We start from the raw sequence: 17,861 nt of genomic DNA, 5'->3' as shown, positions 1-17,861 counted from the left end.
ACCTTTTTTCAGGGGTCACAATTTAGGCTGTCTGTCAAAGTTTTTCCCACTCAAGCAGGAATAGCCTCTGGCCATATCAATCATCTTTATTAACATGACTTAAAAACCTTTGTTAGTGGACTCCTTTCCACCGGTTCTCCTTTTAGCTCCTGCTCCAATCACGATTTCATGGAGAGGTAAACAGGGCCAATTGGCTGGCTGTGTGGGCGGGTCGAGAATGCTTTTAACCTGCAGCATCTGCTGAAGTCCTGCTGTTTGCTCAGTGTGAAGTGGGCACCTTGTTTCAAGTGAATGTGATAGGGGGGCATTTTTGCCTTTATTGGCATATAATGGGACGGAAACGTGCTTGTTTTAAGCATTGCGCTTAGGTAGCTTTCTTTGGAGTGATTAAGGATCAGCACCTGGCTAAAAGAGAGCTTTAAATGATGAGGATTTTGTGATTATGTCTCACAGAGTCAGGTGTTGGGTGAAGAATGAAATGGTAGGGCGGTCGGTACCTTCTTGTTGAGGGCGACTCCATCCTCACAGTCCAGAACGGCGCAGTCCACATCCAGCGAAGTCAGCTTCCGCAGTCGGCAACGTGGTATGTACTTTAGAGAGGTGCCAGGAGTATGATGGGAATGCTGGCTAAACTGCCACCAGGTAACCGCAGACAAAAGTAGACGACTTATCCCCCTGAGAAAGTTTAAAATTTGATGATGTATGAATATGGGTCAATGATTAATTTACATTAAAAACACTGACACAGAATCACTTGAATACAATTAGTCTATGATGAGCATGCTTTTAATTTCTGTACTTAATTTTGATATCATTAATTTAATTTATTTTCCATTTAATTTAATCTAACAACTGTCCAAATATCAAAATGAATAAAAAGGTCTAATTAAAAGGATGAAATTCCTGAAAAGAAATCTTAATAGCATAATGTTATTTATTTCTTTAAAAAATTACTGTTATTAATATTTGAAAACTGTCTGCCACCTAAAATCATGTGGTTTAACCAACATGTAGGAAAAATATAAAATTAAGCATGAAATATTATCATTGAGAGGACACCTCTAGACCACCGCATGACTGTGTGTCAAGGGCAATAAGTATCTTAAAATAGCAGATAATTTTACGACAAGGCAAGGTAATTTTTAGTTTAAATAATTCATGATTTTTTTTTTTACCATATATATATATATATATATATATATATATATATATATATATATATATATATATATATATATATATATATATATATATATATATATTACCTTAACAGATTTAAAAAAAATAAATAAATAAAGGTAAAAATAAAAACTTTTTATTATGTTGTATTTAAACACCCCTTTTTACTTGATAGTTAAACCAGATGACATTTTAGAGTCATTAAACTTAAACCTTTCTTGAAAAAAGTATTTCAAAACCATAATTTATAGATCTGTTGTAGCCATTCATTTATTTGCTGATCTTTCTTTATGGCTGCATACGTACATGTATGTAAAAAACACCTCTGGCTAATCTCAACTACTTAGCCTGAACTTCAATTTCTCCTCCAAATCTTTACAAAATGAAGAAACAAGGTTTGTTTTCCTTTCAGTCCTCTAATGGATAACCACTGCTGACCTGAGGCTGTTATCTCCGACAACATCAGAGCAAACATTTCTTCTCTAATGCTAATTCACAATGGCTTAGCGAGCACAGCTGAATAAATCTATTTAGGGCCAAGCCAGTGTGATGTGAAAGAGACTTGGGAGAGATTACATACCCCGACACAACAAAGTTAAGACAAGACCACAAATCTTTCTGGTAAATGACTTCTAGAAGCTGTCAGATTTCTGTTCCCCTGTGTCAGGGCTAATAGAGGTGTGCGTTTATGGCTTAATTTCCACATTTTATCACACACACTAATAACCACTGTTATGGCTTAGACACGTTTTAATTTTTTTTTTTTTTTTTTTTTTCTTCTATGTCGGGGTGTTCAAACAATTAGCGTTAATAAATGCGCCAAATAATTGCTATCACATACAACTAATTACAGCCGGGAACAGTCTTTGCCTGTTGGTTCCTTGCGATTGCACATGAAGGGGCCGTATTAGTTGACTGTATTCCTTTCCATCCTGACAAAAAGAAGGGGGTAGCATAGTACTTTAAGGAGGGAGTGAAGGGGTGAAGTATTCTTTTAGTCTTTGTTGTCAAAAGAAGCTAAAGTCACTTCAATAGCCACTTAATCCAATCCTTCACGCTTACAATTGCCCTCAAGAACCAAGCAAACATATTCTCGACTGAGATGATGCAGCTAAACCAGGCAATTAAAATCAGTTCAGGTAGTTATGGCTGCGAGCACTTTGCAGGCCTAAGTACACCGAGACTCGGCAGGGATTCTCAATACTATAGTGTTCGGATTTGGTCAGTGGCACTAGCTCAACAAGGGGAAGAAGGAGGAGGAGATATGCAAAACCACTCTCAATGCAGACAGAGAGAGAGGAGGAACTTGCTATTACTCAAGACCCTCAAACCTTACAGTACCCGGATTGGCAATAAAGAATACAAACAGCGAAATTGAATAGAACGATCGCAGAGGAGGTAGAGGGCATTATGCATGTAAGTGTGTAAGGGGTTGGCGAAGAAATGGGTACAGCAAAAGGGGAGGGAGGATCCAAATTACATCTTCTACATTCAGTGCATACTGCTGCAGGGTGAAAATGTCAAAAAGCCATTTTAAGTGAGCACTTGAAAAATAAATAAATTATCTTGTAAGTAGGAGGCTTACAAAATGATAACACTTGTAATTAAAACATAAATTTCATAAAGGAGCAGATTTTTTTTTAAAAAACCTCCATGGGAGAAGAAACGGGTTTCCTTGATGGATTGTTATCAGAGACAGAAAGAGAGCGGGAGCAGATCGCTTGACGGAGGTACAAGGGGTCTTATAGAGAAACGCCATTCAGAGCTACTCTCTCTCTATGCCTTTTTAAACACAGTAGGGGTTTCACTTTGCTGTAACCTAGCTGCCACGGGGAAAAAGAGGAGTTTGCTTTGTTTAGTTGTTACTCTCTCTTTTATGTTTGAAGGAGATAGGGAAGGGAAAGACAAGTCGGTAAATTCAGGAAAGGTTTTTTGGTGTTCTCCGAGGGTGGCGTTTTGAAAAGCAAGTGACTGGCCTCTCACGCGAGAGAGCGTGATGATGTGTGTGCAGCAGGGGAGGACGCTGGCTGTGTCTTCATGTGCTGTAGACATGCACACGTCCATGTCATGGTCATATTAATACATGCATAATCATCAGGCTTCTAAAAAAAGATTTTATACGAGTTGCATGACAATACTCACACAAACGGATGATCATGTTAGAAGAATAAGTGTATTTCACGCTCTCATTCCTCTTACAGTTTATTTATGTCGAAGGGATAGTGCACTCACCTAATGTCATTCCAAACCTTCCACAAAAGAAGATTTTTACATTTTTAAAAAAGTGGTATTGTTTATCCATACAATGATTAATGATTAATTAATTTTGGGACCTAATATTATATATATTCGGTTTTGCATAAGAAAGTAAGTCATACAGGTTTGGAACAGCATGAATGAGTAGAGAGAGAAGATGAACAGAATGCTCACTTTTGCATAAACTATTTCTTTATGGATTTTAGCTTTATAATAAATAAACAATGAATTTCTAGAAGCATTTTTTAAACATAAAACCCTATTCAAATTAGTTAGGTCAGTGGTTCGAAGTCCACTTAGCACATTTCAAATCCATTTCATTTTAAGGGGTCTTTATTCAGCACAGAGTATTATAATTCATTCTGACTTGGGAATTTAATTCTCAGGTGGAGGAACTGATTGACAGAGACCAACTAAAGGAAAAAAATTGAAATAAATGTCTGCTTTATTCGTTCTTATTCACACAGACACTCTTATGAACCACATCACACAAAGAAATTACATTTTGTCTTTTTTTTTTATAAAATGTTTGCAAAGTAAATGTTTTTCACATGGTTTATAGGTGTATTAAGTAAGGGATCATTTACATACAGCTGGTTGTTAACGCAGAATAACCCTCGACAGGGTGATCCCCACTGCAAAGCAGAGAGGTCTTGTATCACCCTGAAGGGGGTTATTCTGCAATAACAACCGGCTGGATGTACATTATCCCGCTTATTACATGGCTACTTGCCACATAAGTAAATAATTACACACAAAATATTGATTTGAGTTTAAATATTTGAATGCAGTGAACACAGCAGTTGCAAGCAAGCAGCAAATTCAAATTAGAAGGACATTTAAAAGATACGGTGCAGTCAAAGGGATAACTAACCTCGGAATGTCGCGACTGACGGATCAGAATCAAGTATTCCACAGAGCCGTGTAATAATGCTATATAATAGCAATGTAAACACTGCAGATGTAATTAGTAATAGCTTATGCAGCACTTTGCAATGTTGGCTTACTGAGCTATGAAAGTCATAAAACTCTGTGGCATTCAACTCTCATATTATAAACCAACCGGAATCCTGTTTAACAATGGCTAATGAGATTTTTATACCAACTTTTAACACACTAATTCATTCACAAAAGTCACTGCAGGAAAATGAGCTTATCTCCCAGTGATTTATTTGATTACATGATTTGCCCACTTCTCATTTGGATCTGCACTTAGCTAAGAAAACCCTGAAATTAATACGCGTAAGAGCAACTCAAGTGGCTAATATTAGGTGTACAATAATTCACATAAAAAGCAACACAGACCATGGGCAATAAAAACAAGAAGCAATAAATGTTATTACGGCACTACAGCAGCTCTGGAACCATTTGGAGAGGGCTGGCGTTCCCGGCTAGATCTGTACAGCGCTTCCGAGATACGCAATCTGGACCATTTTATTGTTACATCTGTCCAGCATTTTTTCCTGTCATTAAACTATGATATATGTTTTATAAGTTCAGCAATCCCTAATGTAGACAACATTTCTGCAGTCCTCAATTTTCTGGACTTGAAAGGCTATGATAACAGGGTGGTTAGCTTAGCAGTTAGTGGATTTACTGGTGAGAGTTCTGAGGTTTTCTGCTCTTTGCTGCTTTTATATGCTTCTGGACAGGCCTGGTCCTCATTAAATGTAAGTCTGGCTTCCCTAGAGAGAATACAAAAACCTCTGGTGGTTTCGTTGGACATCGATTCTGCTCTGCTGTAGCTCTATTACTGTCCTACCAAACTGCACCGTTGCATCTAAAAAAGAAATGTTGATCATTAATATTTTTCAGATGTTCTTATTTAATCTCAGATGTTCCTTTTTCTCTTCTAAATTTGAGATTAGACCCTAAGGAGGAGGTCTGAGAATGTATGGGGACGTATACCATCATTTTCAAAATGCCAACTTACCAGGAGACATGATGTGAAGGTTTATTGCAAGACTTTAACATTGACATAAGTAGCTATTATATTTTTTCCTAATGATACTGCAAGCTAGCCGCACAAACTAAGAATGCACTCGTTTTAACCGCCCACTGCTTTCGCTCTGGCTAAAAACATGTTGGTGACATTTTAAATAATAAGTGCACCAGTCCTATGATGCAACTTGCATCTGCATTTTATGATAAAGACCAGCATTTCATCTTAACTTGCGCTGACAAAACAACTAATAATCCAAATCTTCTTCAAAACCCCATAAAGGGGCTGTGAAATCAAATGATGGCAACAAAAATAAAATAGCCTTTTAGAAAACCCTTAAAAAAAACATAACAGTCATTTCCAGACAATGAACAAAGATTTCTCTTCTGTTTTGTCTGTTTGCTACAGCATCGAATTTCAGCCTTTGAACCCCTGTGTTTCATGTATTCATGAACAGCCCTGGACACAGCACCATGGATAAATATGTTGTCCAATGCCCCCCCCCACCCCCATCTCATATAAGCACTGTCAAATGCAGCTCTTTCAATATGCAGATTTCACAATTATTTCCAGCGTCTGGCAGCAACAGCAGTAGCTGTGTCTAAAATGCACAAAATTAAAGATGTGTGTTCCTACTCTGCGATAATCAGCATCTTTTTATTATGCAAACTATTTCCAGAAACTGTCGTGTTTGGGCTTTTAAATTAAATTTAGGAATGGGGTGGGAGAGAGTGGATGAAACAGAAGGTTAAAAAAAAACAACAAAAACAAATCAATGCTGTGATGCATAAACATGAAATAAGTTCGGAAGATGGTGGAGAAATAAACGGTCAAGGAGTCATCAATATTTATCCCATTTCCAGGCCTTGTCTTGCCCTCCCACCTCCTCCTGGCACCAGGCGAAAACAATCCCAATAAAAGCTGCTTCTCAGCATGGGATTGGCCTTGTTTTCCAGTCGGAAGACACAAGGTGCCAGTGCTAAAATATGTGGCCAAATTAACTGTGGGGCACTGATGATAGTCAGAGAGGCAAAGTGAAACTTTCTTCTCTCTTTTGCCACCTTACCTCCCTCCCGTTCCAGTCCTTCTCTGGGCTGACAGACCAACCTGATCCTCTCGTAACAGGATCAGCTGGTGGCTGGTGACCCGGGCAACAATATCCCATAAGTTGCATGTTCTCTGCTCCTCCATCGTTCCCCTTGCCGCTGCCTCATTACAGTGGATTTTACTCCCAAATCTGCACAATGAGGGTGAAATCATAGCAGTTATGTGCACTAGCCTACGCGTCTACCTGTAATCCTTGTGGAAAAGGGTTGCTCACTCTCTCTCTTTCGGAAAGCTGCACACAGACAAAGGCTGACAAACCCCAAACCTTAAGCTCTAATTCTTCTCCACACAAAGGCTCAGACTACAGACGGCTCAGCTGTCAAGCATCAGACTGTTTTTGTTTCCTGGACCAAAGACTCATGACTGCCTTCAGCATGAGGAACATCTATATCCAATTCATCACACCATAGCAAAATAATAACGCCGACCTGTTGTGGAAAGTTGCCCGGCCCCGAAAGAACTTCAGCAGATGTTTGCGCTAATAAACTTCATAAAAATGAAAGTTTCAAGTTTCCACAGCGGGAACGACACTGAAAATGTTCCCATTAATTTTTCTTTAGAAATAACTGAGTAGGGTCCATCAAAAGGAGGGAGCAAGCAATGGGTGTGGGGAGGGCAACAGGGTTAGCTTTTAACTTAGCATTTTTATTGACCCCGGGAAAACAAAATAAGGGATCCTACTAAGAGTGTGCACTCTGCAATAGCCATTCAGGGCTTTGGAGCTCCATTGTAGCACTTTGAAGGATTTGAAAGGAAACCCCACTGGTGAAAATCCAGTGGAACATCTCCACAACAGAGCACAACTGTTCCCTTCGGCTTGAATGGGAGGGACATAAAAGGGGAGATGGACTTCTGAGGTACAGCCAGAAACAAAGGCAACAAAAGTGCTGATCATGAGGGAAAGACACAACTCGTTGCGGCAGAGGGGCATGGAGAAAAGGAGCCTTGGACAATGGCACTCATGGCCAAGTGACACACTGAAGAACCGAAAAATCTACACAAGAAGTTTTTCCCTCCCCACTTCACACAAAAACCCACAAGGAACTGCTGGACGGCTGAGGGGACAGATTGTCCCAAAGGGAAAAAGGACAAGGGAGAGAAACAACGCCAAACTGACAGGAAAGTATAGCCAGAGAAGTGAAGAAAACAGCAACAGTCAGAGAAACTGATAAGAGGAGACACAAAAAAAGATAGGGGTGCTTGTTTTATTTAAGGAAAGACAGGAATATTCAGGAACAAAGAGACAGAATAAGAGGGAGGAAGTCGCTCCTCTCTTTAGGCACTTTAAAAGGTGAAGCTCGATTTTTGATGCATTCCCACAGTAAGAGCTCTGCTACAGTGCCACTATTCCTGACGCCACACTCTGTTCTTTTCCAGGACTTTTGAAGTGCCTCTTTGTGCATCAACACAATTAGCTTTTAACCCCTGGAGAAACATTCATCCCCACCCACTCACCTATTCAACATGTGGACGATTCTTAAAGAGCTGATCGCCTTCATCTCGTCCTGATAAAAAGGCCTCAGTGACTCCACACATAAATAAATAAGTCTCATCTATAATTATCATGCCCTCCACTAACATTTCCCCTGCTTATTCCCGACACTTTGTTGGAACTGAAAAGATTGTTTTACCAGAACCAGCATGCATTGTCCATTTTAATGGGTGGCAGGGCTTCATTTACAGTTAAATCGTGTCACCTCCAAGACTAAGAGCATCTGAACACAAGCCGGTGAGGAGGAGAGGGGGAGTGATTTGTTTGACATGTTTTTATAAAATCTCTCCAAACGATGGCCGACTCCCCTTCGCACCAGGTCATTTGCATGCTCCACAGGCCGAGCCTGAAAGATTAACGCTGATATGCATTCAGAAAGAACAAATTTTGAGATACGCATTACGTGGTTTAAAACATTCTGCACGTGCCTGTCCTTAGAACTTAAGATATGCAAATGAAACTTTATTTGAAACTTGATAAGAAAAACAAAGTGATAGTTCACCTAAAGAATAAAATTCTGTCATCATTTACTCACCCTCATGTCAAGCCAAACCTGTATATTTTGAAACATGTATCAATGTCCTGGTCAAACGGACATAAACTGTCAAAAAATCCTTTAAGTCACATAGGTTTGTGGCAGAATGAGTAAATGATGACAGAATTTTAATTTTTAGGTGAACTACCCCTTTAATTTAACTAGAACATGAATGTAATTGTTGTCAATTTGAGGAAAGAATCATATTTCAAAGATTCAAAGAATCATAGAATCTCTTAATATAAAGAGAGACCCAAAACTGGAAAAACTATGCGATGATTTGCTGCCAGTTTTATCACCTAGAAATTTAATAGACTGCAACAAGCTCTTTGAATTGAAAAACAAGGTATATGTTGATGTTTAATACTTGTGATTAGAATTTTGTTCAAAAACTACAACCCTTATAGTAAACCTTGCATTAGCAAGCATCTGTAACTAGAAAATTAATCATACCATCATGTATGCTTACAGCAAAAATCACAGAGTGGAAAAATCTAAATAAGATCTACCATTTCTCCCTGGCTGATGATGACAGACAACATCCCAACTTGCACATTCCAAGTCAAAAGGTCCTGGTGATTGAGGCGTGGACTGCTCCACGCAACCAAGAGGAGCCTACTGAACTTACCCACGGCTCTTTCTTTTCCTTTCACTTTAGCTGATTAATGGATCAAGGCTGTAATTGATTACTGGCAAGGTGTGAATTTAACCAGAGTTCAGCGGCAATAATGGTCTCCTGACAATAGCAGTCAGCGTAAAATGTAAAATGATAGCCTGCAGCCTGATGGCCATCAAAGGACAGCAGCCCACATAAAGAGGCCGGCTATTCTCTGGAGCGCTGATTTTCTTTGGGCTCTTTTCTCTTGGTAATGCTGTCAGTTTAACTGACAGGAACCATTATGGACGGTGCTTGTCAGCTCACCTTCATAAAACAAGCTGTAAAACAGCAAATAACAGGCTTATATGGCTTCATTATCTGAGGCACTCTAAATCACAGTGGAGCTGCTGGGTTCTCGTGTGTGTAGGGTGCGTGTACCATCCCTTCAGTTCAAGCCTCAATTGAGAGGGCAGACAGGGCGTTTTCAGAGAGCAAAGAGAGAGAGACAGAGAAGTTGAGTGGGTCAGTCTCTTCTCTAAGAGCTAATAAACCACTTCCTTTACATCAGCTACGACGGTGAGAGATGCCCTTTGCCATGTTCACCAATCATTATCCAACACTTTATTAATTAGTCCACATCCACTTGCCTATAGTTCCAAACAAATGTGATCAGGGGCATCCAATGTTAAGATAAAGTGTCCTCGCAGTGGGACGCAACTTAAGTTGAAAGGAAAAGAACGAGGAGGGAGAGAGTTAGAGAGACAATGAAAGAGAGAGAGGAAAAAAAACATTGTGTTATTATAAAAGTACTGCCCAAGTAAAATGATTTAAAAGGTAACGCGACAGAGTGGGGTGGTCGAGGCACAGATGGAGACTGCATCTGGGAGTAGGAACCTTTTGCCACTGCAGCACGCTTGATGAGCAATCGGTTTTATTTATTTCATGCAAATAGATCGGGGCCTTTCACTAACCTGACAGCGGGGGCTGTGAGGTGTCGGCCTGTTTGAGGTGCTGAGCGTCTCTGACTGCTCACTGAGGTGCTGCAGGGAAAAAGTGTGCGATAGGTGGAGGCAGGGCTGTCATGATATCAGATTTTCACTATATGATTATTCTGACCAAAAATATTCACAGTAATGGTATTAATCCCGAAATCTGAAGAAATGTTTGGGGGGGGGGGGGGGGGTAATATTGCTATTGGTCAAATTAATAAACTTTTTTGTATGTTGCTTTTTTCTATGGCTTGCTTACAATATTATATTATGTGCAGTATTAACATAATATCAATATTTTGTTATTTTGAATAGCACGATTATACTTCTCTTTAGAACGTTTCTCAGTAGGGGCTTCCTGAAAATCTCTTGTGAATTAATTTATGGTGGTATTGAAATGTGTTTTGATAAACATGGATCTGGTATTTAGCAGATTTTTTTTTTTTTTTTTTTTGTAGTACAGCTTCGATTGATTCATTAAATTGATTGAATCATTCCCTTTTTGGATTGATTCATTCTATAAGTTTTCATTCATTCTTCCATCCATCCTTCATATGGTTTATTTTATTTATTTTTTTATTAGTAAATTACAAGTAAATTTACTTTCCTCCTCGAGTCATTCATTTAGTAGTCCTAATATAGAGCATATATTAAAACAAAATTATTAGTATCAAATATAAAACTCTAAATGATGACGAATGCAAACAAAATTGGATGGGGTGAGCCAAACATAAGTAATTCTACATTTCACTGACAGTCAGCCTTTTCCTGAGACAAACAAATGTAGTAATTGTCTTCCAAACAGCGTGTTTTGAGTGGTGTGGTTGGGATTGTTCTAGGCACAACAGTGAGTGGAGGACAGAGAAAGAGACAGGAGGAACAAGAGATCAGTGTGACTGTCTCTTTAAACACAGGGAGGGATAGAGAGAGACTGCCACAGGTTGATAGGGCTGACTGATTAGCGTTTGTTTTAAGCAGCAGTGCTAAGATTGACGAGTTGCTGCCAGAAGCTCTGCATGCCTGACACTCTCTTTCTCACTCCCACACACTCAAATGAACTACAAAAGACATTAGATGAAATACATGACTTGGAGAACCAAAAATGACTATAAAAAGTGACATTTTTACATTTTCTTCAGAAAATTTGTGCAAGACTCTCTATGCTAAGGCATTGTTGATGGTTGATAGGGTCTTTCTATGTGGGTTATAGGGTTTTGTAAGGTTGCTAGGTAATCACCTAGACCAAATAAACAATCATACACTTGGTGTGTCCAAAACTGCATATTCCATTTGTAGGTACAAAATTTGAATTTGAACTTACTTCGCAACTGTTATAACACTCTATATAGTATGAATATGGGTAGTATGGATGAATTTTGGATGCACTACATCCGCCATGTTGTTACTGTCATGTGGCCGACCAGCATCAGGTGTGTCACTTCACTGCCAGTCACAAATCCTCTCCTGTGACCTCATGGGATAGTATTTCAGCAGATGTAGTAGGTCATCTGTGTACTTTTCGCCTACTATTTTTTGAATACTATGAATTTGGACATACTACTTTTTCGGCATTCTGTTAGCAAAGTGTTAAATTTCAGACACAGCTACTGTCAGTATCTATGATATTCCAGACTCTAGATATAACTCTGATCCCTCCTTCAAAGGAAGTCTATCATTTTTGCAAATGATGCATAAAAATTTTGGCCACCGATATTCAGAAATACGACTAAAATCATTTACAGAAACAGTGACGTTTAGTTAGCTCTCCTCAGATGATGTGTTTAGAAATGTTAGCAGTGTGGACATACTTCACCATGACAAAAAATGGTTCTTCAGTGTCAAATTGTAAATATGTCAAATGTGTAAAAAGTGTAATACGGCAAAACATTGAGAGGCAGCTCTTTGCTTAAGAACTTTACTACAACTGGTTTAATTTATCACCTTAGAAAATAACACTCTAAAGATCATAAAGACTTAAATTACCCAAATGCAATTATCAGTTTTTGACTAAATAAACACTTTAACTTCAGTTTCGGAGTTAAGTTAAACTCCAAAGTGTCCATTCACTTATCCAGAGTGCATTAAAAATATGCAGGTGTGTGAATATAAGAATGCAACATGCACCCACACACTCTTGCATGCACCCACACACAGGTGGCTAAACAAATCTAACCTATATGTCATGTCAAAGGAAACAAACACACACACACACACACACACACACACACGCACACAGACTCTCACTCAGCCCCAGACAGGCATTGCTTTGTCATACCTCTACTCTCGACGCCACGCTCAACTCTTCTGGCTGCACTCCAAAGCACCTCAAACGCACGCCTCACTCTGTCCCTCTGCCATATGGACAGATCTGAGCCCTTTGTAGTCATCTCTCTATGGAGGGCCTACCTGACTAAAGCCCAGCGGACTGCGACCTGCAGTGATGAGCAGGCTGGTGCCAGAGATTGGCTCTTAAACACGGCGTAACACTTGCCATCTGACAATCTGCACCCTTCACACACACATAAACTCCAGACGGACATATCATGACTTCTGTAGAATAGAAACAACAGAAATTGTTTTTTTTTATATTCCAATTTTTCAACATATCTTTTCTAAGAATTTAAATGTAGTACTTTTTGAAACAAATAATATCAAATATGTGTTATAAAAAGGTGCTTTGAAAGTCCTGACTGATAACAAAAAGGATTTTATTTTATATTCTATTTTATTTCACTGCTCTTGTCAACTTCTTTGGTCGATACATAAGATATTTTGAAGAATGTTCATGCTGCTCTTTTCCATAAAATGAAAAGCACAATAAAACACCAAAAAAAGCAACTCACTCACCATATTCCAAATCTTCTGTTTGTTTTATGAGAGAGAAAACCTGAAATTGTGATTCACTATATATGCATGCACATTTAAATTTGCTATAATTATTATAAGACTTGTGATAATTAATAATTTTTGGTCATTGGCACTAAAGCTTAATGTATCAAGTATGGAACATCAATATGCACAAAAGTTATTTGAGAGCCACAGATCTTTAGCAAAACGTGGCATACATGTCTTGTTCTTTTTGAGCACCCCGACACCGTCTGACTTCACTGAAAGGACAAGAACAGCGTGAAGATTTTTATATTTTCTACATTTGCTCCATGAAAGGTAGAAAGTCATACAAATAATTTTTATTTTTGAGATACTATTACTTTAACGTTTACATTAAGACTTCAGGATGCTAATGCAATGACTACAAGACACAGCCCGTTGCAGCATATGTGTGTGCGCGTGTGTGTGTGTGTGTGTGTGTGTGTGTGTGTGTGTGTGTGTGTGTGTGTGTGTGTGTGTGTATGTGTGTGTGTGTGTGTGTGTGTGTGTGTGTGTGTGTGTGTGTGTGTGCAAGGGAAAGATGGATGGTCTAGCTTCACCACAGGTGGCTGAGGCCCAGCGCAGGGAGGGTACGGGTCAGAAAGACTCTGTCTCCAGCTTTGTGGATATGAAGGCAGCCCATGTGTCTCTTTGAACAGAACAACTGAACACAGAACAAACAGTGAGAATGCATAGACAGAGAAAGACCCAAGTAAGATTTTCCCATGAGCTGAGGTACAGTATATGATGGGCATTTGGGTTTTGTACAGTACATGCCCAGCCCAAACAAATGGCACGGGAATGACTTTGAATTCAGTTCATTTCTGCATGGTAATGTCAGACAGCAAATGGAAATATTGATTTTTATTTTTTATTGTAATATTTACATATATACTGTATGACATATATTCAGTTCTATATTGAACATTTAAGTAATTAATGACTTTTATTTACCATTGAAATGAACATGTATCATGCTTCAAAGTGAATAAAAATTGCTGTTAATAAATGAAAAGCAAGTTAGGATATAAAAATTTGTTTATGCAAATTCAAATGTTAATATTGCCTATTGAAATAAGCTAAATTACTATAATTACTCACTTTATCCATAGAAATCACAAACTTTTTTTTTTCAGGTATAAGTACTGATTTTAATATTTGCCTATTTAAAAAGTACTGGGTCTAAAATCAAATGAGTGGAATTGCCCATCCATAGTAAAGGACAGTTTACTCTTTTGCGATCCAAAACACTTCCTCTAAAGCTGCTCAACAAAAGCCTGATTAGTTTACCTCGCCCTCAAGTGGTAGGACATGGTATTGCATGTATTTCTGTAGCATCTCCTGTGTGTGCTTTTAAAAACTTGGGAAATCATGACTGATTTTTATAAAATTACACGTGTTTACGGAAAGGAAAAGGAGACCAATGTTTTGAATCACATTTCCCAGGGCACAAATTGCCCTGATAAACTCATACATGCTTGAGTTGGTGGTTAGACATGGAACAAATGAGAGGTGCCTCTTTCATGGGTGTCCCCCTTTCCTCTACAATACCCTGAACCCAGAAAAGACACAGAAACGGGCACTGCCATTACTTAACAAAGAGACTGTGACACTCGTGCTGACCCTGGGTCAGTAAAACCTGTCAAGAACCATGAGCATTTACAGAACTATTAGATTTTATGCAGGATTCAGACTCTCTCAGGCATGAATGTTTCCACCAGACCTGCACTAATAGCATCTAAACAGCTAATATCAACAGGACGGCCATTCAAATGCTGCACGCATGACTGACGTTTGGCTAGAGCTCTGTATCAAGCCAGATACCAGCACAAATGTGTAAGTGTTACTGGTGACACGTCTGGATGAAATGGGGGAAAACACTTGAGATATAGTTCTAGTTCATAATAAAATGTGGTTCTTAAAGTGTTAATAGAAAAATCTCTAAGTAAATAAAGAATAATGTGTTTTTGAGGCTGTTGTGGTCTGTGCGTGCACGCGCACGCGTGTGTGTTGTGTGTGACCCAGCAGTGATGTGACAGAACACCCCCCTCCCTTCAGCCCAGTCCAGATCCTTTAATTAATACTGGCTTAGACCCGATTGCTTCTGACACACTTTCCTGAAGCCCAACCTACTTCTGCTCCACAACACAAGTCACCAAATCCACCGAGGCCGCCCACCTCCACTCACACACAAGACCTTGTGAGGACAGTAATTAAAATCCAACCATATTCTAGTTAAGAATTCACTCAAACAGGCTTTGGTCCTTGCGGTCCATCTCAAGCAGGCAAAAAAAACGAGGTTCTTCGGTTCAGGCTTCAGGCTCTTAATGATGCTTGGCTCGTTCTGATCGAGTATTACCCAACAATCAAATGACAAACCCCACGGATCAGACTACTGGGTCTGAATTGTGGTCTATGGTGATAATGCACAGCTAAAAACTTATTTTACTCAATCATTCAAGCAAATTCATATAACCAATGTTTATAGCTGCCACATTTTCACCCAGCGCAGCGCAGAAGGAGGAGCTGAGCAAGTAAGTTCCAGAACCACGATATATGGCACCTGGCCCAATGTGGGGTCAGGAATCCAGCGTTGCCCTGTTGGGAAACGCTCTGAAACAGAGCCGCTGCGATCTGCAGATTTGCGGTCTGTACGGTATGCTGAATATATTACATCGGACGGCCACAGCAAGAATCATTATGAGCAATGTAACTTCTCAAAACTGAGGGCTTATTTAAATGCATTTACGATACAAAATTTCTGCTCAATATGCTCAACAGACATGCTGCTGTGCGTTTCTCGAAAGTAAATACAGGGTTTGGTTTAATTAGCGTAACAGTGGAAACATGACTAAAGGCTATGGCTATAATCCAACATTCCATACCACTGAATACAGTATTAACATACAGAATCTCGTGGAATCTGGAATACAAATGCAGAGCGGAGGGTAGCAGGGAATAAAAAGAGCGAACGTGGAAAGGCAGAGTGGAGGTGGGAGGGTGGAAAGGGCAGCGTGTTTGTTTTCTTGCCTCCGGCTAATGAATTTACTAAACTGCCAGGTGGATGCAAATGGCAGAGCAGGCGCCTCGACTCTGCAGACAGCAAACTTCACAGCATCTGTAGAAACGCCACAGTAAATCCAGAAGGCCTACATCAGTGTGTAAGCAAAGGGGGCAGGGGAGATAAACAACCCTGCATCCTAAGGAGAAAGGCATACAGTTAAACAACTATTTTAAAGAGATGGTCAACAGATTAGCGCTAACACCAAAAAGCTAAGTGGTGTGCAACAGATTGAGTTTGTCTCACTAAATAATGGTCAATCTTTTTCATTCAATGTTACCAACTATATTAAAAAAACAAAAAAAGACTAAATATAATAATATGCATGTAGTGATGGTTAGCCTACAATATATGACAAGCTTATCTACTAAGCTACAATCAAGCTTGTAAAAAAACATATGCTACTACAGTTAGTGACACTATACACTACTCACAAAATCTAGCTAATATTTGAAAGATCATTAACCATCCAACATATTTACACTAATAAAACTATAAAACTTTATTTCATACAACTAAATCAAAAACAGGGCTAATAGCAGTATTTACAAACATAAAAATAAAAAAAAACAAGCATAAAATGAAGTACATGCATGGATTAATTATTCATTATAATATCTAAAGCATGCATTTACAAAATACATACAAGGTTAATTTTCATTTCATGTGGACTTCAAATGAATCAGTGATTTGTTTATTTCATACCAGGTCTTTGATATGAGCAATCCGAAAGATCATTTTACTAATATCACAGCTCTCAGCCAAATAATGTCAGGTGGTTTTGACTCTGCAAATTGCTGTCAGTGGAATGCCATTTCACTGAAAGCCGCAATGTTTTTGTGCCAGAGAAATACTGGCACAAACTCTTTCTGTTAGTTAAAATGAAAGTTTCTCATAGTTAAATGATTATTAAGCTATTTCTCCTTAAAGAGCCTCAATGTACTTTTTATTAGTAGCTTCATTAACAACTCTTTCTAAAGAGTGACTTGACTCTAGCTTTAAAAATGCTTGATGATATATTTTAGATGTATCAATGTCATACAACACAATATACTTGTTAGGATTAATTAGTGGATTTCAAAAACAGAATAGTTTGCTCCAGGAAAAAGTGTATATAAATTAGTAACTGATACTTTTAGTTTAATTAGTTATCCCATGTTCCTGGCAGTCAGTTTATTCGCTGATAAGCTCAGCAAAATTAATTCTCACATCTCGCTGAATAAAATCTGGATAATCAGTATGATGAAAGGGGGAGGGTGGGAGGAATGGAAGCTTTTGTGCTTGGCCATGGGCCGCATCCAACCACCACCCTTCCTTTCCTGCTCCACCTGGTCAACATTTTTGCCACCTGATACACATCAATACTGAAAATACACATCACACATTTAGAGCAGGTACATGAGCTGAGAGAGCACGGTGTCTTGGAAGGAGAACAAACTTTATAAATTAGCATTGACTGGGGTGAATTTGCAATGCCCAGAGCATCTTGAACTTGTACTGGAGTCCAGCCTTTTCACCTCCAGCTGACATCACTCAGAGGAAATTATTTGAAAAGGTTCCATGTGATATTTCAGAAGCTTTCCTGTACAGGCGGCACATCGGTGCACTAATGATGGAAACTTCAGCAGACTGACACCCAGGTAAGGCAGGATGGCACTAAACACACGCTATTTTGTTTGGATAATGTTGGCATTTTCAAAACAGCTCGCCTAGGCGTGGCGTCAGTTGATAACTTTTATCTTCTTGTTTGTGCTTTGACAGGACTCCAAAAATAGACACAAATGCATCACCCCGCACATTAAATACACAAATCAAATTTAAAAAGTATTCACCG

The 17,861-nt window shown here is 39.0% G+C and overlaps 1 protein-coding gene across 1 annotated transcript in view; it reads right to left on the bottom strand.

Moving 5' to 3' along the window:
• LOC122146138 (citramalyl-CoA lyase, mitochondrial-like) overlaps positions 1–17,861 on the bottom strand; it is a 43,800-nt gene that overhangs the window by 12,277 nt on the left and 13,662 nt on the right. The window contains exon 2 of the mRNA XM_042763859.1: positions 498–675. Within this exon, the coding sequence (XP_042619793.1) occupies positions 498–675 (178 nt within the window). The remainder of the gene's footprint in view (positions 1–497; positions 676–17,861) is intronic.

This window comes from Cyprinus carpio, chromosome A9 (genome assembly GCF_018340385.1).
Source record: "Cyprinus carpio isolate SPL01 chromosome A9, ASM1834038v1, whole genome shotgun sequence".
In the NCBI taxonomy this organism is placed as follows: Eukaryota; Metazoa; Chordata; class Actinopteri; order Cypriniformes; family Cyprinidae; genus Cyprinus; species Cyprinus carpio.
This window is presented reverse-complemented; position numbering and strand designations above follow the sequence as displayed.